The following is a 25052-nucleotide window of genomic DNA, read 5'->3' as shown; positions in this document are numbered from 1 at the left end:
TTTTAAAATCATTTGTGTTTTCTTGGCATTGGTTGTGATTTCTTCTCTTTCATTCACAATTTTATTAATTTGAGTCTTTTTCTTTTTAATAAGCCTGGCTAATGGTTTATCTATCTTATTAATTCTTTCAAAGAATGAACTCCTGGTTTTGTTCATCTGTTCTACAGTTCTTCTGGTCTCTATTTCATTGAGTTCTCGAATCTTTATTATCTCTCTTCTTCTGCTTGGTGCAGGTTTTATTTGCTGTTATTTCTCCAGTTCCTTTAGGTGCAAGGTTAGCTTGTGTATTTGAGTTTTTTCTAATTTTTTGAGGGATGCTTGTATTGAGATGTATTTCCCTCTTAGGACTGCTTTTGCTGTATCCCAAAGATCTTGAATAGTTGTATCTTCATTAGTTTCTGTAAATCTTTTTAATTCTTTTCTAATTTCCTGGTTGACCCATTCATCTTTTAGTAGGATACTCTTTAACATCCATGTGTTTGAGTTTCTTCCAAATTTCTTCTTGTGATTGAGTTCTAGTTTCAAAGCATTGTGACCTGAAATATGCAGGGGACAATCCTAATCTTTTGGTATCAGTTGAGACCTGATTTGTGACCCAGTATATGGTATATTCTGGAGAAAGTTCCATGTGCACTTGAGAAGAATGTGTATTCAGTTGCATTTGGATGCAAAGTTCTGTATATATCTGTGAAATCCATCTGGTCAAGTGTATCATTTAAAGCTCTTGTTTCTTGGGGATGTTATGTTTAGAGGATTTGTCATTTAATGAAAGTGGTGTCTGTTGATGTCTCCTATTATTAGTGTATTATTATCTAAATATGTCTTTACTTTGGTTATTAGTTGATTGATATACTTGGCAGCTCCCACATTAGGGGCGTAAATATTCATGATTGTTAGGTCTTCTTGTTGGATAGACCCTTTAAGTATGACATAGTGTCCCTCTTCATCTCTTACTACAGTCTTTGGGATAAACTTTAATTTATCTGATATGAGGATTGCTACCCCAGCTTTCTTTTGAGGACCATTTGAATGGTAAATGGTTCTCAAACCTTTCATTTTCAGGCTGGAGATGTCCTTAGGTCTAAAATGAGTCTCTTGTGCCACTCATCTTTAAACAGTCATTTCTCCAAAGAAAAGACAACACTGGTTTGCAAAAAGTTGAATAATCTTTTGACATTGCTCTGCATAAAGACATACAAGTGTCCCAGAATGGGGCGGGGGGGAGCAGGTTATCACCAAGGCAGCCTCTAAAAGTGGCTCCTCCGCTGTCATCGGTGACATGGGAACACCCAGGTTGTGTCAGGCGGTTGGCTGGGTTTTAAAATACAGGCTCACTTTCTGTTAACGAAACGCACGTGGATGGGCCCCCCTGGCGTCAGCAGCCCATGGGTTTTTGCAGGAACAGCTTTAGTCCAAGAGGATGGTTTGATCTCAAAATGTTGAAGCAACTAAGGAAAAAAAGAGAGGGGTGATTCAAAATGGGAACAACAGAGGACTTGCAGTGCTCTGGATGAGTGTCCTTCAGCCTCTTCTGGAGTCCATGGGCGGCAGGAGCCCAGGAAGTGGGCACAGCCATGGTGTAGGACACCAGTCACCAGTCAGGGGACACAGGGGAATGCTGTGGGCCCAAAGCAGCACTAGGTCCTGCACAGGAGCCCCGCCTGTCCACTGAGCAACTGGGAAGCTCACATGACAAAACTATGCAGACACAACATTCAAGGGCTTCCATTTTCTCAGCCATTTCAAAACTCCAACTCCTCTGCTTCCTCTTTAGGTCGAGGTAAAGAAGGTATCAAAGGAGCAAGCAGGACAGAGGGGACAAGGTGAAATCCCAGGGTTCCCTCCCTCTAGGAATCTGAGGTGATAGAAGACCGGAGGAGCGCACCACTGTTGGCAGGTGAATCAGCCAAACAGGTATCAGTGATTAATGTCCTTAATTTAAATATTCTCCATCTGTACCTGGATTCCATTTCTTATTTCTGTGGTTCAAAAGGAGAACCATCTCTACCACTCAGGGAAAAACTGAAAAGCATCTGAATAATGAGTTTTAAAGAGCACCAAAGTATCCATCCCCTAAAGCAAGAACCTCCACCATCAACGGCCCTGGCCTGATGTTCAAGGTCATGTTGGCTTAGGGAACTCAAGGCAACCTGCTCTGACGACCTGTGTCAGAGCACACGTGGGATCTTGGAGGGGACAGAGGGCCATGCTCACCAGCAGACTAGCTGCTGCCCCCTACTGCTGCCCCTGGGTCCAGAAGAAAGCCCCACTTAACAAGCATCAGTTCTGGAGAACGTATAATGTCGCACGAGATCCAGGCGCCTACCACCACCCTGCCCTGACTCCCTCTCCACCCTGGTCTCCCAGGCAAAGAAGCAGGGCCCACTGATGGGTCCTAGGGTGGGCTGGCGCTCCAGGGGAGGCCACGCAGGGAGCAAGGGGCAGGGGGTAGGGGGCAGGGGCAGGGTTGATTGGGGACATATATTGAACTCCCTCCATTGTCACGTCCCAGGAGCCAAGCCGAACAACCTGTATTAGGCAGTCCATCATGTTGTAGTATCCAGAGGGCTTTAGCAAAACATCTAACCTCTGACCTTTGGTTCTGACTTCAGAGAACTGCTTGCATATCCCCTGAGGCAGGAGAATTCACTTCAAAGCCAATGTGCCGCAGGATCTTTTTCCCTTTGTGAGCTGGCACCACTGTGCTCACTTAAAAAAAGTCCAAACCATGCAGGAAACATACAAGCAAAAAACGAAGCCCCTTGGGACATCTGGGTGGCTCAGTGGTTGAGCGTCTGCCTTTGGCCCAGGGCGTGATCTCGGGATCCAGGATGGAGGGAGCCTGCTTCTCCCCCTGCCTGTGTCTCTGCCTCTCTCTGTGTCTCTCGTGAATAAATAAATAAAATCTTAAAAAAACAAAGCCCCTCTTGCGCCCCAAGTCGCAATTTCCAGGGAGCTGAGTGTATCTCCTAAAAGTTCTCCGTGTGATACACATACCTTGTTCCCAATTTTAAGGAACCAGTTTGACAGTGCACCATTAATTAAAGTCCTTTCCCTTCCCAAAGCTACAGTTATGTTCCCTGCCCTGTGGGGGAAATGGCCACTTATAGGATTATGGAGAGCCCCTCGGTTACTAGTGTGCTGAGAGATTTTCTTCATGAATGTGTGTGGAATGCTGTCAATTCTTTTCAGGGGGGGTCATATAATTTTCCTCCTTCAGTCAGCTACTGTGGCAAATGATATCAACAGATGTCCGTGAGGTGGGCCATCCCTGCATCCTGCATGAACCTCACGTGCTCAGGATGCACTTTGGTTTCATATGCTGCTGGATTTGGTTTGCCAACTTGTCACTTAGGATATTTTCCATCTTTGTTAATACATCAGATTGGCCAGTAGTTTTCCTTTCTCATATTATTGTCTCCAGGTTTTGAATATCAGGGCTATGCAAGTCTCATAAAAATGAGACTTCTTTTGCGAGCCTCTGTTTGTATAAGACGATTACCCATTCCTTGAAGGTTTGATAAAACTTGTAATGAAGCTGTCCAGGTCTGGAACGTTTGGGGGTAGGGGAAATCTTCTTACCACTGATTCCATGTATTCAGTATCTGAGGTCTATTTTCCTTTGAGTCAATTGGGCAATTCACATTTTCTAGTACATTGTACATTTTATCTAAGTCTTCAAAGCTATTAGCAAAAAAAAAGCCGTTTGTGGTATTTTCTTGATTTAAAAAAAAAATCAATGACTGCATGTTTAGCTATGTCTCCTTTCTCATTCTTAGCACAGCTTATTTGTGCTTCTTCTCTTTTTTTTTTCTTGATAATTACAAATAATGATGGCCCCCTTCTATATTTGCACAAGTGGAAATGAGGACTCTAAGGAAAAACTGCAGCAGGTACACCTGTATGTTAATAGCACCAAACAAACAAAACCCCATCACTGCCACTGAACACCCTGTTTCTGACCATCTTCCAGTGGGAGCACTGGGCAGGGCTGGCCTCGTGCCCTCGGCTGGCACCTTGTGCTCTTGTGGTGCCCCCCCTTCGTTCTTCAGGCAGCCAGAGCTGGAGAAGCAGCAAGCCCCACGGCCCACAGATCGACTCCCAGTAGGAAGTGGCCTCTGTCTGTCCAAGATGCAACTGCAGAATATATGACAGCATTTTATGGAGCGTGGGACCTTCCTGAAAACCCAAGAGCAGCACTCAGGGCAGGTGTATGGGCAATGGCAGCTTCCACTTCTTTGGCACAGACTGTGTGTACACACAATTTTTAGTCCTCACACACCCAGAAGTAGGTATTGCGCCCATTTTGTGAATAAATAAATAGGCTGAGCTTGGCTGAAAAACCTGCCCAGAGTGTCAGGACTAGAAAACAGCAGAACTGGGATTTGAGTCTACTTGCCCTGGAACTCACATCCATGCCGCACTGAGCTGCCGCTCACCTTAGACATGACTGGGACAGGCCAGTGTCCGCAGGGCCCACCACTCCCAGGGATGGCTGCACTGGGGGCAACATCACGGAGCCTTGCCAGCAGCTTCCGCACCATGACAGACAGGGCATGGGGGGGTGACCATGTGACATCCCTGTCACTGGGCTGTCCCTCCCACCCCAACCACCCAGCTCCAGAGGTGTTCTCCTCCCATGCCTCCTGCTCTGTGTCCCCCACAGAGCAGTAGCCCCTCAACTTCTCCAGCTCTCAGAGCTGTCTCCAAGTGCTGGCCATCCAAAATCCCTCTCCACCCCTCCCAGGCAGGCCAGGCTTCTGTAGTGCCTCATGCTCTCTTGGGCCATCCATTATCAAGGTCCCAGCCCCTCTGTGTTCTGCTCTGGGCTCTGGGAGGCCACAGGAAGGAACCCCCATGACATGTGGGGAAGACACAGGAAGGAGTCAAGACACCTGGATGGTGCCACACATTTGCCACTCTGTGACTTTGGCAAGCGGCTCAATTCTCTGAGTGTCAGTTGCCTCCTCAATGAAATGGGGAGCCTGGGTCATCAGGTAATCTCTACATTCTTCCAATGTGATGTCAATGGCACTAGCTCCCAAAGTTGGGGCCAAGGTCTTCCATGGCTAAGATATATTAATAGTAGTCTTCCTAAATTTGCAAGTCTTCCTAAATTTGCAAGGAAACTTAGTAAGTAGAATTTTCTCTACTAAAGGCTTTTTTTTTATAAAATTTCCTTCAAACACAATTTAGCTCATGCTACAGCATGAACAAAAATACAGCATAGGTACAAAAGCATCTATTTCAATAGCAAGAGATTAAATGTAAGGTATTTCCCAACAAAAACCAAGCCTCCCTGATATTTCACAAGCTAAACAAGTTTGAGAACCACTGCGCCGTGTAAGTGGCTGGTTCACACGTCTCTCAGAGTGTAGCCCAGCAGTCACAGAGTCAGAATCACCCCCCAATAGCCTGACCCCAGGCCCACCAAATTACTATCTCTGCAGCGGACCCAGGAACCTGTATTTTAAGGAGTTTCCTAATGCCTTTGCTGCTCCACAACATTGGAGGACCACTAGTTTGACACTTTCCCATTCACTTGTGTCGAGAGCTCCTTGTGTGATGAAGAGCTGAGTCCTCAGGCCCCTGTAGACAACCGCAACATGCACACCTCCCAGTCCTTCAGGCCTCCAAGGGCCCCAACTGCTGCCCCAGGGGTCCAAGGAGAAAAGAGTTTTGGTGAGTAGTTAGGGGACCGACGGGGGTGGCACTTTAAAATATAAAAGGGAGAGACTTGTGGGTGGCTCAGCGGTTGAGCAGCTGCCTTCTGGTCAGGTCGTGATCCTGGAGTCCTGCGATCAAGTCCCACATCTCCCTGCGGGGAGCCTACTTCTCCCTGTGCCTGTGTCTCTGCCTCTCTGTGTCTCTCATGAATAAATTAAATTTTAAAAAATCTTAAAATATAAAAGAGATTTAACATGAAGCTCTTGCTTTTGAGCTTTCAAAATCGCTTCTCCTTCCCACCCACGTCTTCGTCTGGTAGAGCTCAATAAAAAGGCCGAGGCAGAAGGCCGACCTCCGGCCCCCACATGCCTACCTGGATGATGACGAGGTGGATCTCCAGCTCCGCAATTCTCCGCCCAATGCAGCTCCGAACCCCATACCCAAAGGGGATGGACCCAAAGTTGTCAACTCGGTCCAGGCTTCCCTTTCGCAGCCAGCGCTCTGGCCAGAACTCCTTGGCCCGAGGGAAGTTCTCATCCTCGTAGGACGTGGCGTAGTGGCAGAGGGCCAGCTGGGTCTGAGGACACCATTTGCAACAGAAAAGAAATAAAGAATAGGATCAGGCAAAAGCAAAGCAGAGGCCAGAATCCCCTCCCACTCCACCCCCTGGTTGGACAGTCCCTGCAGAAGTACTTCTGGCCGGGAGGAGCCGTACAGACCCCGGAGCGGCAGTCCTCCTGCTGTGGATGCACAGCCCTTGTGCCCGGGCGGCCACCCAGGGGATTCGAGGCTGTCCTCCCCCCCCTCCCCCGCACAGCTGCTGGGTCCGCGGGCCTCTGGGGGAGACAGGAGAGAGGCCTGCGAGCGACAGAAACATCTGGCTTTGCTTTTCGCAGGGCAACAAGCCCTTCCTTGCTTTCAGAGCCCCATCTTCATCATAAAACACATGCAGAAGGAAAGGAAACTCCTGCCATGTGCTTGCACGCAAGGACTCCCTGCACACAGCAATGCACACGGCGGGGCCACCCCCACACCCCGGCAGCTCAACTCACGCCTTTGGGAATCAGGTACCCCCCAACGACCAGGTCTTCCTGGGTGACCCTGCCGTTTCCCGGCAGCACTGGAAACAGCCTGGAAGAGAATCAATGAAAGTGGGAATGGGGTGGTCACTTTTACTTATTTTTTTTTAAGGATTTTATTTATTTATTCATGAGAGAGAGGCAGAGACCCAGGCAGAGGGAGAAGCAGGCTCCATGCAGGGAGCCCGACGTGGGGCTCGATCCCGGGTCTCCAGGATCACGCCCTGGGCCGAAGGCGGCGCTAAACCGCTGGGCCACCCGGGCTGCCGGGCTGGTCACCTTTAATGTACTGTACTCAACTTTCAAAAGTCTGGATGTTTTGCTACTTTCAGTTTTCGAGAACGTAACACACGGTCCACTTTCAACTAAGAAATCTCGTAAGGACTTCATGGCTCCTTAGCTGTGGCCCACGCGCATTCTGAGGAATGGGGAAGGCGGCTTCCCGGGCCGAAAGTGTTAGGAAACCCAAAGCAGAGGCCTGAACGTGCCGCTGCTTCCCAGGAGGGATCACCCCGAGTTTGGGAAATTTACATGGGCGCGGGGCCCACGGGAAACACGTTGTGGGAAACGCTGCACTTCAGCTTGTGGACCGGCTCCGAGAGTCAATCTGAAGAAAACTCGAAGAAAACTAGTGACAACTACCAGTAAACACACAGCTACCCCCCCCCTCCCCCTGGCCGGTTGAGCGTGTTGCAGATGGAGGATGCACCGTAATTCGAAACGCCACAATGAAGCCAAGTTTAAGAGAATCGTCGCAGTGTGTACCCCGTACCCAGCCCTGCTCTTCCTCGTGGCAGTTCCTCCACAGGGGAACACTGTGCTCAGAATCCTCGAACCTCAAAGGGGGAAGACATTTCCCTGGGCACCTGATCCCACCTCCCACCTAAATCCACCCAAAGCCAACCACTTCCCCACGTCCGGGCTTTTCGGGGTGTTGGTAAAAACCCCGCCGAGAAGTGACGGAGTCTATGGGAGTCTCCAACCCAACTAGCACGTCCACGTAAGAACCCCGGTAAGCAGATGTGGCAATGAGCCCAACAGCTCAAAGTACCTTCCTGATCACTTTTGTTCTGCTTTACTTTTGGAGGAACAGAAACCAGGGAGGACTGATCCAGGAGCATGCTGGGGACTTGTGAACCAAGTGAGCAAAGCAGGTACGACGCCTGGTGACCGCTCCAAAGAGCTTTATGAAGAACAATTAACATTTCAGACCGTAAAGCAGAGCAGCCTTCCTGCGCTTCTGACGAGGGCAGAGAGGAGGCAAAGGCAGTTACAGACGCCCCCTCTAAACGCTGCGGCCACTGAAGGTTGTGGGGGCATTTGCTTTGGGCCTGGTTTTTAAGTCAAAAGCAGAAATCATCATGATAAGGAATCAGACTTAAAAGACAGTTTTGGACGTGAATTTTGGTGCTTTTTACCTCAAGGTTTCCTTCAGCAGAGCTCTGACCAGTGGGACTTTGGGGACGTCAGCTGCCGTGGGGATGTGCCTCTCCCCCAGATTCTTAACGATCTCCTGGTACAGGGTCTGCTGCACCTGTGGGTGCCTGGCGAGGAGATACACTGCCCAGGATAACGTGAACGACGTCTAATAAAGAAACCAGCAGACACACACAAGATGAGTAATGCCGAGGATTTAAGTAGCAGGCGACGTAGACATGAAGTCACGTAAGCATTAGCACTGGGCAGAGTCACATTCATACAACTCTATCTGAGCACGTAAGGTCTTGCCCAAACAAAAGGTGATTTTCCCTAATTCGTGCCAGAAAAAAAAAAACAAAAACAAATATTTTTGAAAGCAACATCAACTATGTGATTCAATGTCCTTCAATAAAGGACCACAGGAGAGATTATTTTAGAACTTTTTTGGATCATTTAAGAGCAATCCTCTTCAATGGAGTCTGAGAGGACCTAAAGATGCTGGTCAAGCCTGCAAGTTGTGTCCGGAACTTTCTGTGACCTTTTCTGCAACAGTCATCTGTTTTTTGCTAGAAAGGGCCAGACTGCCTATCAGTCCAAAAGCATTCAGTATGGAACTTAAAGAGCCCACGATGGCTGGGTGGAGCCTGCTTGGTCATCACATCTGGGAGGGGGAGGTCACTATTTGTCAGCCACTGTTTCCATGCACTTCTCAAGTAAAGCAGCCTGAAGGATTTAATAGATAATTTATGCAAAACAGTATCATTTTTTACATCACGTCTCAGACTGAAGGATTACATTTCTGGTTATTGAGAATAATTCTATTTTATGCTCCTAGGTTCTAAAACTCTCACTACATGCTCACTATTATCTATGTGACTATATTTCACTCTCTTATAAACAAGGATATTCCACAGTATAAATGTCTTCTCTTTTACCTAAAAACAAAATCTAAAGTCAGTAGGCCATACTGATATCATTTCCCTATAATAGATATTATATGTTTTTAGAGGGCAAGCTCTCCTGTAATATATACATAATGCACAAGTCCTTACTTATAAATGATAAGGAAATAATTTATAAATTTCTATTAAAATCATATTTCTGTGGAAAAACCAAATGCACTATATACATAGAATGGAATACTATATTTGTACCTCGTAGATACTGTGGGTTGGGTTCCAGACCACCACAATAAAACGAGGATCACAATAAAGTGAGTCTCAAATGAATCTTAGGTTTCCTAGTACACATAAAAGTAATGTTTACACTACACCACAATCTATTAAGTATGCAATAGCATTATGTCTAAAACAACAATGTACCCACCTTAATTTTAAAATACTTCATTGCTAAAAAATGCTAACCAGTCACCTGAGCTTCCAGCAAGCCTTAATCACCCACTGAGCAGACCAGGGATTCTATTATATATTATTATAACAAATATAATATATGTTTGTATATTATATATTATTACAAATATAATATGTATTATATATTTGTTATAATGAATATAATAATTAAAATGTTTGAAATATCCTGAGAAATAGCAAAAAGTGACACGGAGCCGACAGACTTGCTTAATGCAGGGTGGCCACAAACCTTTAATCTGTAAAGAACAAAACAAAACAAAACACACACACACACACACACACATACATACAATCTTCGAGGTACAATAAAGTGAGGGATGCCTGTATGCAACTATATCAGTGAATCCTGAAATCATTTGCTAAGTGAATGGAGCTAGATGCAAAATGCACACTGCATGATTCCATTTCTATAAATTTCTAGAAAAGTGAGAACTGATGCTCAGCATCAGAAAGCAGATCAGTGGTTGCCAGGGGCAGGGGTGTCAGGAGAGACAGACTGAAATGAGGGTAAGTAAATTTCAGGGATGGTAGAAATGTTTAGGATCTTGACCGTGGCAGTGGTTTCATAAATGCTTGCATTTGTGCCTATCCTGTCTCTGCCAACAATTTGTTATCAAATTGTACGGTTTAAAAGGATGCAGTTTCTTTCGCATAAATTATACTGCAATAAAGGTTTTTAATATGTTAGAAAATGAATATGAAGTTGTAGGAACTTCACCGCCTGATGCACCCTTCACCCGCCTCTGGTAGGAATGCTTGGTCCTTCCTTTCTGAGCTCCACCTCGTGTGATGCTCGTAGATACCACCAGGGGGCAGGAGGGGAAATGCACCCAAATCCGCTTAGAGGTGAGGCCATCCACTCACTCATCCCTTCCTGGCTCAAGCAAACCTACATCACCCACTGCATTCAACGGGCTGATAAGAATTTTCATTGATCATATTGATTTCATCGGTTAGCTTGACAGATGGTTTTGTTTTATTGTTGTAGAAGATCCATAAGAATATGGAGTTTATACTCTTTTTTCTTTCTTTTTTTTTTTTTTTTTGCTTTTACATGTTTACATGACATTATAATAAAAATAATGTCAACCCTGGGTGGGGGTGGTTCTTCCTTTAAACAGGTTTGTGCCTCAGTCCAGTTCAGGAAGCACTCGTGTAAAGGAAAACCTTGGAGGTGAGGAGCTTAGTTGTTTAGTTTTGAAGGGCTTTGGAAAGAGTAAAGCACCAGGCAGATCTTAATTATTTCACTCAATGAACTTTTCTTCCACCAGATACTAAAAGCCTGGCCCTGCTTGCCTCTGCTTCACTACTTCTTTTTAGCAAATTTTAAAATTTTTCTGTGCAGGACCGGGACGCCTGGGTGGCTCAGTGGTTGGGTGTCTGCCTTTGGTTTAGGTTGTGATCCTGGGGTCCTGGAATCGGGCTCCCTTCAGGGAGCCTGGTTCTTCTCACTCTGCCTATGTCTCTGCCTCTCTCTGTGTGTCTCTCCTGAATAAATAAATAAAATCTTTAAAAATAATAATAAAATAAAATTTCTCTGGGTATATAACCCCATGTATATCATTTTTCATACATGAATAAAGGTATCCTATTACATATGTTTTGGGAGGAAACTGGACTCCCTTTGCCCCACAACACCCTCCCATCCAGGTGACCCATGTTGACAATTCAGTGTGTAACCTCCATACTTCCTCCACACTCATAAGGTCACATACAGACACAGATATGCACACAGATGGGCAGGGGCCATGCCACCATTTGTTTTACCAACAGGACCACAGCGTATACAGTTTTCTGCATCTTCATGTCTCAGTTAACAACAGGGGATGGAATTACCACCCAGTCAACTGGCAGTGCTTTGTTTCATTCTGATATTCCTCCTTCCTTGGTCATAGTAGATTATTCACCTGCCACAATAAATCCGTTCATTGGGATCTTATTTAAGATTGACAGACAAACATATTCCTAAGTCAAACTGTTTGTTACACTTTTCTTTCTTTATGCTCTCTTTAGCAGATTTTGGTTTAAGAGTTATGGTGGCTTTATAAAATTAATTGGGAAGTTCTCCATGACCTGCAATATTTTAAACGATTAATAAAGTTTTTAACATCTGTGCCTTCTTCATTTCTGAGATTATGAAGCAATGGACCAACGTTTGCAAATCGGGAATGATTTTTAAACTTTAAACACACTGTTGCTTTGTGTGCGTGATAACTGAATGGGGGTTACCTTTTTTGCAGAATTATGGTTTTATGCTTTCAAATACATGTATATTGGGCACCTGGGTGGCTCAGTTGGTGAAGTGTCTACTTTTAGCTCAGGTCATGATCTCAGGGTCCTGGGACAGAGCCGCAGGTCGGGGAGTGGAAGTGGGGGTTAGGGGTGGGTCCCTGCTCAATGGGGAGTCTGCTTCTCCCTCTCGCTCTGCCCCTGCTCGTGCTTTCTCATGAACTCACTCTCTCTCAAATAAATAAATAAATAAAATATAAATAAATAAATAATACAATAAAATACATGCATATTATTTAAAAGTTAGATTTTTCTCCTGGAGACATTCAGCAGTAAAGCAAATGTTCAGTTAGTGCAAACACATATGAGATTACTAGCAAAGAACACTCGTAAAACAATGTGATTCATCATATCAGCAAGAGAAAAACCAAGAACCATATGATCCTCTCATTAGAGGCAGGGAAAGCATTTGACAAAATACAGCATCCATTCCTGATCAAAACTCTTCAGAGTGTAGGGATAGAGGGAACATTCCTCAACATCTTAAAAGCCATCTACAAAAAGCCCACAGCAAATATCATTCTCAAAGGGGAAACCCTGGGAGCCTTTCCCCTAAGATCAGGAACAAGACAGGGATGTCCACTCTCACCACTGCTATTCAACATAGTACTGGAAGTCCTCGCCTCAGCAATCAGACAACAAAAAGACATTAAAGGCATTCAAATTGGCAAAGAAGAAGTCAAACTCTCCCTCTTCGCCGATGACATGAAACTCTACATAGAAAACCCAAAAGCCTCCACCCCAAGATTGCTAGAACTCATACAGCAATTTGGTAGTGTGGCAGGATACAAAATCAATGCCCAGAAGTCAGTGGCATTTCTATACACCAGCAATGAGACTGAAGAAAGAGAAATTAAGGAGTCAATCCCATTTACAATTGCACCCAAAAGCATAAGATACCTAGGGATAAACCTAACCAAAGAGGTAAAGGATCTATACGCTAAAAACTACACAACACTTCTGAAAGAAATTGAGGAAGACACAAAGAGATGGAAAAATATTCCATGCTCATGGATTGGAAGAATTAATATTGTGAAAATGTCAATGTTACCCAGGGCAATTTACACATTTAATGCAATCCCTATCAAAATACCATGGACTTTCTTCAGAAAGTTAGAACAGATTATTTTAAGATTTGTGTGGAATCAGAAAAGACCCCGAATAGCCAGGGGAATTTTAAAAAAGAAAACCACAGCTGGGGGCATCACAATGCCAGATTTCAGGTTGTACTACAAAGCTGTGGTCATCAAGACAGTGTGGTACTGGCACAAAAACAGACACATAGATCAATGGAACAGAATAGAGAACCCAGAAGTGGACCCTGAACTTTATGGTCAACTAATATTCGACAAAGGAGGAAAGACTATCCACTGGAAGAAAGTCTCTTCAATAGATGGTGCTGGGAAAATTGGACATCCACATGCAGAAGAATGAAACTAGACCACTCTCTTGCACCAGACACAAAGATACACTCAAAATGGATGAAAGATCTAAATGTGACACAAGATTCCATCCAAATCCTAGAGGAGAACACAGGCAACACCCTTTTTGAACTCGGCCACAGTAACTTCTTGCAAGATACATCCATGAAGGCAAAAGAAACAAAAGCAAAAATGAACTATTGGGACTTCATCAAGATAAGAAGCTTTTGCACAGCAAAGGGTACAGTCAACAAAACTACAAGACAACCTACAGATGGGAGAAGATGTTTGCAAATGACGTATCAGATAAAGGGCTAGTTTCCAAGATCTATAAAGAACTTATTAAACTCAACACCAAAGAAACGAACAATCCAATCATGAAATGGGCAAAAGACATGAAGAGAAATCTCACAGAGGAAGACATGGACATGGCCAACATGCACATGAGAAAATGCTCTGCATCACTTGCCATCAGGGAAATACAAATCAAAACCACAATGAGATCCCACCTCACACCAGTGAGAATGGGGAAAATTAACAAGGCAGGAAACAACAAATGTTGGGGAGGATGCGGAGAAAGGGGAACCCTCCTGCACTGTTGGTGGGAATGTGAACTGGTGCAGCCACTCTGGAAAACTGCGTGGAGGTTCCTCAAAGAGTTAAAAATAGACCTGCCCTACGACCCAGCAATTGCACTGTTGGGGATTTACCCCAAAGATTCAGATGCAATGAAACGCTGGGACACCTGCACCCCGATGTTTCTAGCAGCAATGTCCACAATAGCCAAACTGTGGAAGGAGCCTCAGTGTCCGTCGAAAGATGATGGATAAAGAAGCTGTGGTCTATGTATACAATGGAATATTCCTCAGCCATTAGAAATGACAAATACCCACCATTTGCTTCAACGTGGAGGGAACTGGAGGGTATTATGCTGAGTGAAGTAAGTCAATCAGAGAAGGACAAACAGTGTATGTTCTCATTCATTTGGGGAATATAAATAATAGTGAAAGGGAATATAAGGAAGGGAGAAGAAATGTGTGGGAAATATCAGGAAGGGAGACAGAACATGAAGACTCCTAACTCGGGGAAACGAACTAGGGGTGGTGGAAGGGGAGGAGGGCGGGGGGTGGGGGGGAATGGGTGACGGGCACTGAGGGGGGCACTTGACGGGATGAGCACTGGGTGTTATTCTGTATGTTGGTAAATTGAACACCAATAAAAAATTAATTTATTAAAAAAAAAGAGAGAGAGATTACTAGCTAAGGCCCCGGCTTTAGTTGTGCTTTGCTTATGAAGAAGAGAGAAAGGCCAGGACACTTACCGTGTCGACACCGGCCAGCAGCATCTCCGTCATGTTGGCATAGATCTCCTCCAGCGTCAGCTCCTGACTGAGGAAGAGGCATGTGAGCAGCCCCCCTCTTACCCTCTCCCCGCGGTCCATGTGGCACTGTATGTCCTTCAGCTTATTGTCAACATGGATTTGGCCTGTTTGAAAAGAGTTATTTCTTTTGAAAGAAGTTTTGGCTGAGAATAATCTAATCTTCCCAACAGATGAATCTGTGGCAGGTTCCAAAGCAAATGAAACCCAGATTGATTTACCATCATCAACCTGAGAAGCTCATGAATATGCTTGTTTGTATAAATGAATGAAAAGTTAAAGACAAGCTAAGCATCTCTTCCTCTCTGAAAATAATGCAGAAGGTATTTGAAAATGTTTGCTTTACTCATCAAAGAGCCAAGAAAGCTTTGGAGTAACAAGAATACAGATCTCTTTGTTCTTTTTTTTTTTTTTTCCTTTTTCCACTATGTTTCCAGAAGGGAGAATGGAATGAGTGTAAAGGCCATGTTACCATAAGAAGATAGTGGCATATTAGATCCATCAGAACTAATATACTCAAATGAAAGTTGGCCTTCAAAAGACACTATGGGACGCTTCTTTCAACGTTAGTGTTGTTCTAAAAACATTGTTCTAATAAACATTTTGGAAATCTTTTCTTTTTGGAAATTCTTTTTTAGTGAAATGTTTAGCTACGTAGGAAAACTAATCTTGTTTGCTGGGTTTGAAGAAAGTATTCTTTCCCAGTTTGTTTTGCCACGTAAAAGACAGAGGACTTTGTCTCTTTCCAAAAAGCTGCAAATGAGAATGTTCGAGTGAATGTGCACAGGCCCAAACACTGTCTGCGTTTCAAGCACTGATAGAATTATTGGACTAAAGACATCATCTCCTTACACAACATTTACTTGCATATATCAGCGCTAGCCTGTTTGTCACAATAAAAAGAATTTGAAAATGAGAAACCTATCACGTTGTTTACAGTAGCAACCCACATGCTTCTTGTCATCTGAGAAGCTGATCCAAACAGCTGATCCGGGGGCATCTGGGTGGCTCAGCGGGTTAAGCCTTCCACTCAGGTCATGATCCCAGGGTCCTGGGATGGCGCCCATGTCGGGACTCCCTGCTCAGTGAGAAGTCTGCTTCTCCCTCCCCTTGCTCTTATGCATACTCGCTCTCCCTCCTCTCAAATAAATAAAATCTTAAAAAATAAATAAATAACCGGTCCAAATAACACACAACTGCATGAGACCACCCTCCACAGCATCACCCTTCTGGCTGCATGAGCATCAGATACACCATGAGAGCCACGCAACTGTATCAACTAGTGAGACAACAGGTGCCCCTCGAGTCTTCTCTTACTGAATTTGAAGAGTCCGTCCCAGGACCTGCAGAACTCCAGCCAGGGTTTGGGGATGAGAGGGCGGAGCCACCTGGGGATGGCACCCGCATACATAGAGGTCTTGAACATGCTGAACATGAGCCCCAGAGCCTCGATGTAGTCCACGGTGGGCTGCGGGACACTGTTCTCCAGGCAGCCCAGGCGGCTTTCATAGAGGATGGTGGCCACCCCTGCACGGGAAGGAGAGTTTAAGTAAGTCAATTGGAGAAGGACAATCATCATATGGTTTCATTCATACAGGGAATATAAGAAATTGTGAAAGGGATCATAGGGGAAAGGAGGGAACTGAGTGGGAAAAATTAGAGAGGGAGACAAACCATGAGAGACTCCTAACTCTGGGAAACAAAGGGCTGTGGAAGGGGAGGTGGGTGGAGGGTTGGGGTAACCGGGTGATGGGCACTGAGGAGGACACTTGATGGGATGAGCACGGGCTGTTAGACTATATGTTGGCAAGTCAAACTTCAGTTAAATATATGTATATGTAATAAACCCTCATCTTCTACATGACTCGCAGTGTCGATGTGCAATATCTAGCCATAAAAGTAAGTTTCAAAAGCAATCGAGGTGACTTCCTTGAGCCAGGCTCTGCTGTGCTCTATCACTGCAGGATTTCTTCACCACATCCTGAGCTTACAAGGCTCTGAGTATTCAGTGCTGATGGCCAGTGGGGAGGTCACTCCTGCCTGGCAGGGCTCGGCTGCATCACACTCCCCTCCCTTCCCTCTCGATGGTTTGTTCAAGACCCAAGATGCAAAGCCCCCAACCTTTCGGCCCACTGGCCCAATGCTGGAGAATCGAAAGGTGGCTCCGCTGGGCCACCAAGTGGGGACCCCCAGGCCCAGAGAGCCACAGGAACAGAGGAAACAGCCTCAATGAATCAAGACAAAGCAGGATTTCCCACTGTGTCCCATTCGAGATCGAATCCCACGTCAGGCTCCCGGTGCATGGAGCCTGCTTCTCCCTCTGCCTGTGTCTCTGCCTCTCTCTCTTTCTCTGTGACTATCATAAATAAATAAAAATTTTTAAAAAATAAATAAATAAATAAATTTGAAGTAAGGTAAGCTCACTTTTAAAAAAGGAGAATGCTGATAGAAAGTCCTTGATGGAAAAAAGCAAAGTACAGAACAACCTGTTTGGTACGCTACTATTCTGTTTTGGTTTTTTAAGTAAAAAGAACATTCACATGTATCTCCTTGTATGTGCATAAAGTATCTCTTGAAGAAACTGGTAACCTCCCCAGCTCAGGGGAGAGGAAGAGGGAGGGGACTTTTCAATGACTACCTTTGGGTTTGATTTTCGATTTTAGGACATGGATGGGAATGTCCTGCCCATCCCACATTTTAAAAGCTACAATAACTAGAGTAGAGGCCCTCTAAACTTCTACTCTGTTTTCAACAAACTGTGCTAAAGCAAAATGTGTGGTAATTAGGAGCATGATTCTTGAGTTAAAAAGACCTGGATTTGGAGCACTTGGGTGGCTCCATGGTTGAGCGCCTGCCTTCAGCTCAGGTTGCAATCCCCAGGTCCTGGGATCAAGTCCCACATTGGGCTCCCCTCAGGGAGCCTGCTTCTCCCTCTGCCTATGTCTCTGCCTCTCTCTGTGTCTCTCATGAATAAATAAAATCTTAAAAAGGGGGGGGGGCTGGATATGAAATTAAGTTTCTGCCACTAAAAATGGGGGCTGTTTTCCAGTTTCCCCACTTATAAGCCAGTGGCGGTGGTACATCCGGCACAGTTAGCACCATGAGAGCTATGTGTGGGTATGCACAGGGCTCAGCACAATGCCCGCAGGGACACAGGACATGCCCAGTGGATGAGAACTACTATTTTGGACAAATGTCCTTTCTTCCATCTATCTCCTGACTTCACCTCACCTTCCATTGAATATTTGAAGAAAAGGTCATTGACATTGGTCACAGTTTCTCCATCTTCTGCCTGGCTCTTGAGAATGTAGATTCTTTTAATTAAATCAGCAATAACTTGGTTGATTTCTCCTGAAAAAATGGCCACGTCTCTTGGTTTCAGAATTCTTTGTCTCAATACACGTCTCATCTTGAGCCACTGTTCACCCTCCCTAGAAGAATAAAGCGAGTTTCAGATAATCTTAATAATCTTACTTCCACTGATATTCTGGAAAAGAACTCGGTGAACCTCTGAGAGTCTCCCCAGCAATAAAAACCCAACAAGATCTGCCGATCCAAATGGAATTAAGATACTGTGCGGGGAGAAGGGATAACTTCAACCTTGTATTCTCTTCCCCTTGACACAAACTTTAAGGGGGAAAATTGCCACTGGGAATCATCTTTATGAAAGTAATATGATTTCCTTTGAAAAACCTTGCCAGAAGATTATAATAAAGAGACATGAAGCTGTTGTGATTAGCAAAAGAGAAAAAGTTTTATGTGTATGAACTCCTAAGCCCTGGACAGAGCTCCTGGGCAGATAGTTGATGCCAAGCCGCAGGTGATGGCACAGAGAATAGAGTTATTGTGGCATTTCATCATTCCCCTCCAGGGCTGGGTCAATGGGGAGGAGGTATTTGATTATTTCTTTCAGAGCAGAAGTTGAGGGATTCTGGTAACATCCAGTCCCTATGATTAGCTCTCAGAGGGCAGAGAGGTGTTGATGAGTCTTGTTTACAAATAATAATCACAGCCTGTTAGGAGACAGGAACATCATCACATGGCAGTCCATGCAGGAAGGCTCTTAGCCCCTCTTCAGGGTCTCCTAAAGCAACTACCTGCCTCACCTCCAACCCCCTCACCTGCCCACATATAGGCTCTGCGAGCCTCCCTCCCTTGGTTGTCACTGAGAGGATACCTGCAGTCTCAGAGCACTGCTTGGGGAACAGTTCCTCCCCTGCAGTTCCTCCCCAGTTCCTGCAGGCTAGTGTGACCTGACTTTGTCCCTGCCATCAAACCTCTTCCCAGAGGAGAAGGGACAGGGCCCTTCTCATTTGCCCAGTATTTAAAAGATCGCACAAAGAGGCTGTCTTGACACAATTCCACTGAGAGTTCTGCAATTCATTAAAGATTGATTTTTAGAGCTCAGCATCCAGGCAGGAGTCTCCCTGGGCTCCCCACTCCCACCCATGGCTCGCCCAGGCCACATACTCACGCTGAGATGAGCCCGGTGGATCTGCCTCGTAAGTGTCGGTACTCCTGCCAGGACTCCATGTTGGCTCTCTGGGGTGTGGCCCCCTCTGCCCGGAGCACCTGAGCCACCATGTCTCGGTCTGCAATAGATACTACAAACTGAGGACCAAAGTGAGACTTGAAGATTTTTCCATATTCCCGTGTGTGCTTCTGCTGCAATACCATGGAGACACCAAAAAAGGAAAAAATACACAGATATGATATACCTTTGACATAAACATTTGTTTTAGGGTAGCAGAAAATTGGGGCAGAGGAAAGATCTACATTACACAGATCTCAACCAGAGTTGTAATATTACATACTCCTGAGAGAAATGTACTTTCACATCAATAATCATATTCACATAAGTTTTCTTATTTTTTTTTAATTTTATCTATTTATTCATAGAGACACAGAGAAAGAGAGAGGCAGTGACACAGGCAGAGGGAGAAGCGGGCTCCATGCAGGGAGCCCAACGTGGGACTTGATCCCAGGTCTCCAGGATCACACCCCAGGCTGTAGGCCATGCTAAACCCCTGAGCCACTGGGGCTGCCCAAGTTTTCTTATTCTTTAGAGCTATGTTTTCAACAATACTTAGCTATGTAGAGCAATAAGAGAAATGTCATTATGGATGGAGATGAACTGCAGAGCCTTTGATTCCCTGTGCTAAAAAGACTGCTAACCCCTGTCCCAGGCCTTTAGTGGCTCTACCACCCTGTTCTGAAGAGAGAGAGCCCTCTGTAGGCAATCTGTAATGAACATGTGGCCCCCAGCAAGAAAATGAAAGAAAAAGCATCCAGATTAGAAAGAGAGAAGTAATGCTACCTCTAATCATAGATGACATGATTTGACATACAGAGAATTCTAAGGAATCCACTAAAAGACGATCAGAACTAATAAACAAGTTCAGCAAGCCTGCAGGATCTAAGATCAATATACAAAAGTCAGTTGTATTTCCACACAATAGCAATGAATAATCCAAAACAAAAATTAAGAAAAGTATAATAGCATCAAAAATAATAAAATCCTTAGAAATAATGCTTTTTAAAGTGCAAAACTTATATTTCAAAAGCCATAAGAGATCATTGAAAGAAATTAAAGAACACCTAAATAAATAGAAAGATATCCCATGTTCATGGATTGGAAGACTTAATATTATTAAGATGGGAATACTCCCTAAATTCACCCATAAATTCAATATAATCTCTATCAGAATTTCAGTTGACTTCTTTGTAGAGAATTTACAAGCTTGAAATTCATATGGAAATGCAATGGGCCAAGAACAGCAAAAACTACCCCGAAAAAAAAGAGCAAAGTTGAAGCATTCCATTTACTCTGTTTCAAAACTTGCTGTAAAAGCAACAGTAATCAAGGCAGCATAGTACTGGCATGAGGATAATCATCTAAACCACTGGAGGAGGGGATCCCTGGGTGGCTCAGCGGTTTAGCCCCTGCCTTTGGCCCAGGGCGCAATCCTGGAGTCCCGGGATCGAGTCCCACATCAGGCTCCCGGCATGGACCTGCTTCTCTCTCCTCCTGTGTCTCTGCCTCTCTCTCTCTCTCTCTGTCTATCATTCATAAATAAATAAATAAAAATAAATAAATAAATAAATCTTAAAAAAAAAAAAAAAACCCTGGAGGAGAATTGAGAATCCAAAAATAAACCCATATATCTCTGGTCAATTGATTTTCAACAGTGTGCCAGTGCCAAGACAGTTAAATAGGGAAAGAACAGTCTCTTCAACTAATGGTGCTGGGACACCTGGGTATCCACAGGCAAAGAATGAATTTATACCCTTCTCTCATACCAGATATAAAAATTACCTCAAAAGGGTTCAAGCCCTAAATATAAGAGCCAAAACCATAAAATTCTTAGAAGAAAAGATAGGGGTAAATCCTCATGAACCTTGGATTTGGTAATGATGTCTTAAGATACAATATCAAAACCACAAACAAAAAAAGAAAAAAATAGAAAATTGGACTTCATCAAAATTTAAAACTTTTGTTTCAAAGGATACTATGAAGAAAGTAAAAAATAATCCCCAGAATTGAGAAACTATTTGCAAAGCACATATCTGATAAGGGACTTGTATGGAAAATATATATATTGAAAAAAACTATTACCGACTCAATAAAACAATGAACCAATTAAAAATTGGGCAATTACTTGAATGGACATTTCTCTAAAGAAGATATACAAATGGATAATAAGCAGATGAAAATAAGCTCAACATCATTAGTCATCAGGGAAATGCAAGTCATAATCATAATGAGATGGCACTTTACACCCCACTAGAATGGTTATAGTCAAAAGGATAGGTAGTAACAAGCCCTGACAAGGATGTGGAGAAATCACAACCTCTTACACCACTGGTTGAAATGTACACAGTGCAGCCACTTCAGAAACAGTCTGGCAGTTCCTCAAAAGGTTAAATACAGAGCTACTATTTGATCCTGAAATCCCACCCCTAGAAATATATCCAAAGAAATGAAAATATATATCTATACAAAAACAAACATATTGAATGTTCATAGCATCATTATTCACTATTAGCAAAAAGGTGGAAACAATCTGCATGTCTGTCAGCTGATAAATGGACAAGCAAATGTAGTATGTCCCTATGGTGGAATGTTATTTAAACCTAAAAAAGGTGAGGTGTGGGGCAGCCCAAGTGGCTCAGGGGTTTAGTGCTGCCTTCAGCCCAGGGCCTGATCCTGGGGTCCTGGGATCGAGTCCCATGTCAGGCTCCCTGCACAGAGTCTGCTTCTCCCTCTACCTGTATCTCTGCCTCTGTGTGTGTGTGTGTGTGTGTGTGTGTGTGTCTCATGAATAAATAAATAAAATCTTAAAAAAAAAAGATGAGGTGCTATACACACCACAACAAAATTGAACCTTGAAAATGTGATTCTCAGTGAAAGAAGCCAGACACAAAAGACCACATATTTTGATTCCACTTATATGAAATGTTCAGAATAGGCCAGTCTATAAAGACAGAAAGTAAATTAGTGGTTGCTTATGGCTGGAGGGATGGAAAGTTGGGGAGTGATAGCTAAAAGAAACAATATGGGGTTTCTTTTTAAGGTTATGAACATGTTCTAAGATTGACTGGGGTGACTACGATGGTAGTGAATTAGATCTCAATGGCACTGTTACCAAAAAACAAAGAGAAATCACAATAAATGTAAATGGGTTAAATAAGTGAACAAACAAATAAATAAGAGAGAGAGAGAGAGTACCCTCCAGCCTGGCTCACCATGGCAGAGCCAGGGCTGAGCATATGGGGAAAATGACTAAGTCTCTCTTTGGCATCTGCCAACATTTCTTTATCTCTCAACCTTAGAAATAGAGGCCAGAGGGTTTGTCGTCTCTCCCTTCTTCCTTCTCCTCCTCAGGTATAAGGTGTTCACTTCCGTATCAACCTGAGTGGAGTCCTCCCACCCAGAGATAAAGACACTCAGACTCAACTGAAAGGTGTTCCTCTGGGTCTCCGAATGGGAGCCACTGAGGAGATGACTGTTAATAGCAACTCCTGGGAAAGGAGTCAGTCCTCCAGCAAATCCAGCTACTGAAAAAACACCATCGACACAAGGGAGCAATTGAGGAGGCATGAGAAAGAACAATCTGGATGACCCAGATTGTCATCTGGGAGTATAGAGTATACAGCACTTTTCGCTAGTGGACCACAGAACAGGAATCAGTCCCAGCACTTAGAAACCTGCATAGACAGTAAGAGCACAGGCACTTAGAAACCTGCATAGACAGTAAGAGCACAGGCACTTAGAAACCTGCATAGACAGTAAGAGCACAGACACTGGAGCTGAAGTTACGTCCTACTGTACTTTGGTTTCCTCACCTGCAAAATGGTCAAATACTAGAACTTGCCTCACATGTAGGGTCCAGAACTGTGCCTGGTACATGAAAAGAGTTCTAGAAATCCTCATTATCAGTCTTTGTTATTATTACAGCTGACAAAGCCATTCTGTAGCCCTAATCCCATTTGACCTCACAATAACTTGTGAGATGAATGAGGATTGTCAGACTAGGACACTGAGGTCCAGAGAGAATAAGTGATTAGCCACGACTCCCAGAGGTGCTTGTGGAGGTTAGCATTGTAACAGGACCCTCTTGCTCTGTCACATCTGAGACAGCTTCTGGCGACACAGACGAGGGATGTCTGCTCTGCCACTAAGTAGCCTCACTGAGGCTCACTCGGTAGGTCACTAAGTGATCTCAGGCAAGTCACTCAGCCAACACTTTGGGTCTTTCCCACCTGTACATGGAAGACTTGAACCCTACAGATGATGCGAGAGCAAACACTGTGTGACCACAAGTTGATTAAAGGCAAGTGGAGGTAATAGTAACAGAATAAATTCTCTCTACCAGTGGCTCAACAACCTGGAGAGCAGGACAGAGGGTTTTACTAGAACCTTATTTGATCTAAAGCAACCTGAGCATACCTGAAACGTGGGTAACTCAAGGCTATTGGGCACTCCCTAGGGGTCCTCAGAGAAGTTGCAGGAGGATCTTGCAAATGAGTACTATTTGGAGAATAAAGGAAAAGGAAAGCCCAGAAGGACAACAGAGCTGGGAATAGACGGGGCCTGTCTATTGTTTTTCTGGGAAAGCCCAGGTGAGTCAGTTTCATGACTGTCCTCTGGCAGGTGTGCACCACCACTCCCCACCCACCACGGAGAAAGGCGAGGTCTGAGCCTGGACAGGAGGGCTGCCTTTAGGGTGATGGCAGGAAGCAGGGCAGATGCAGGGAAAATGTGCCTCTGCACTGAGACACTCTCTGGCCCTGAAGAGGTGGCTCTCCAGGTGGCTCCTGCTAGGGATGCAGGTTTTAACAGAGGTCAGCTTTTCCGAGAAACCTATGCTGTGGAACCAACTGTGGGCTTCTGCTGTGAGGATAAAAGAAGATGGAAGCAGAGGGGGATAAAAGTAAAAAAAAAAAAAAATCTGTACTGACTTGTTCATAGTAAATAACCATACATTTTTTGCCCCATTTAAAACCATCACTCTGATATCTCGTATTCAGATTCCACACGGAAAAGAGAGAAAATCGTATTTGAGCCCTAGAAGCCTGTCCAGGAAGAAACTGTGCAGGGTTGGTGTGGGAGATGGAGAGAAGGGACTGGGATTTCAGTCCCATTAAACCCCCTCCGGAGTCCTACCTTCATTTCCTCCTAATGAAGTTTCTGCCTCTCCCGCCCAGTGGGGCCTCTGCCCCATGGGGTGTGTTTGCTGGGTAAGGGGAAAAGGAAGGACTCTGAGGGCAGGCCAGGTGCATGGTTACAAGAGGCTTCCCCGGAGGAGAGTGGAGGGTGAGCTTCTGGACAAAAGCAAGTGTGCTTGGGGGGGGCAGAGGTACGAGCTCCGGAGGCCCAGGTCCCAAGAAGACGTGGGGGGGGGCGACGAGAGCCCGCGACCCTTGAAGGCAGAGGGTCACCTTGCCGCAGGGGCGCAACCCGCGGAGCGGAAGGGGGCAGAGAGCAGGGGGAGGCGCGGCGAGAAACTGTCGGCCGGGCGGGTCCCAAACTGTCCCCCAGGTCGCTGCAACGACTGGGCTTTTCCCAGGTCCCTGCCCGAGCCCCGCTTGCAGCCGGGGCCGCTCACAGCCGTGCGGAGGCCCCGTCCCTCGGAGGCTGAGCTACCTGTGGCCTCCGAACCTCCGCAGCTCTGGGGGGAGGGGGGCCCACGGGACCCGGACCCGGCGCCCCAGCGCCTCGGCCGCGTAGACACGGCGTCCGGGGAGCCCAGGGCTGCCGCCGCCTCCCGCGGGTCGAGGGGCTGCTCTCGGGCTCCCGGGGGCCGCCTGCGGGGTGCACGGTCCCCCCGCGGGGCCTCCCCCCCGGGTCCCCGGCCGCGCCGCTTACCTGGATCTCGTGGATGCGGCCGAAGCCGTCCTCCCAGAAGAGCTCCACCAGGTTGGCGAG

At 45.2% G+C, this 25052-nt stretch overlaps 1 protein-coding gene across 1 annotated transcript; it reads right to left on the bottom strand.

The window, feature by feature from the left end:
• Positions 1 to 1109: 1109 nt before the first annotated feature.
• LOC121482057 (cytochrome P450 27C1) lies at positions 1110 to 25052 on the bottom strand. Its single transcript, XM_041739855.1, has 9 exons — positions 24993 to 25052; positions 19098 to 19215; positions 17855 to 18054; positions 15941 to 16150; positions 14567 to 14730; positions 8165 to 8331; positions 6720 to 6798; positions 6041 to 6244; positions 1110 to 1448 (listed from the first exon to the last, which is right to left on the bottom strand). Exons 2-9 carry the CDS (start codon positions 19205 to 19207, stop codon positions 1332 to 1334), a joined length of 1251 nt encoding a protein of 416 aa, XP_041595789.1. The 5' UTR covers positions 19208 to 19215; positions 24993 to 25052; the 3' UTR covers positions 1110 to 1331.

Source organism: Vulpes lagopus, chromosome 24, assembly GCF_018345385.1.
Source record: "Vulpes lagopus strain Blue_001 chromosome 24, ASM1834538v1, whole genome shotgun sequence".
NCBI classification, from domain to species: domain Eukaryota; kingdom Metazoa; phylum Chordata; class Mammalia; order Carnivora; family Canidae; genus Vulpes; species Vulpes lagopus.
Note: the sequence above shows the minus strand (reverse complement) of the source record. Positions and strands in the feature narration are given on the sequence as shown.

Coding starts and splice junctions, on each gene's coding strand:
- LOC121482057 (XM_041739855.1), bottom strand. CDS start 19,207: ATGGTGGCTCAGGTGCTCCGGGCAGAGGGGGCCACACCCCAGAGAGCC. Junction 18,055..19,097: donor TCCACCGGGCTCATCTCAGC/GTGAGTATGTGG, acceptor TTATTCTTCTAG/GGAGGGTGAACAGTGGCTCA. Junction 1,449..6,040: donor TCCACCTCGTCATCATCCAG/GTAGGCATGTGG, acceptor TTTTTTCCTTAG/TTGCTTCAACATTTTGAGAT.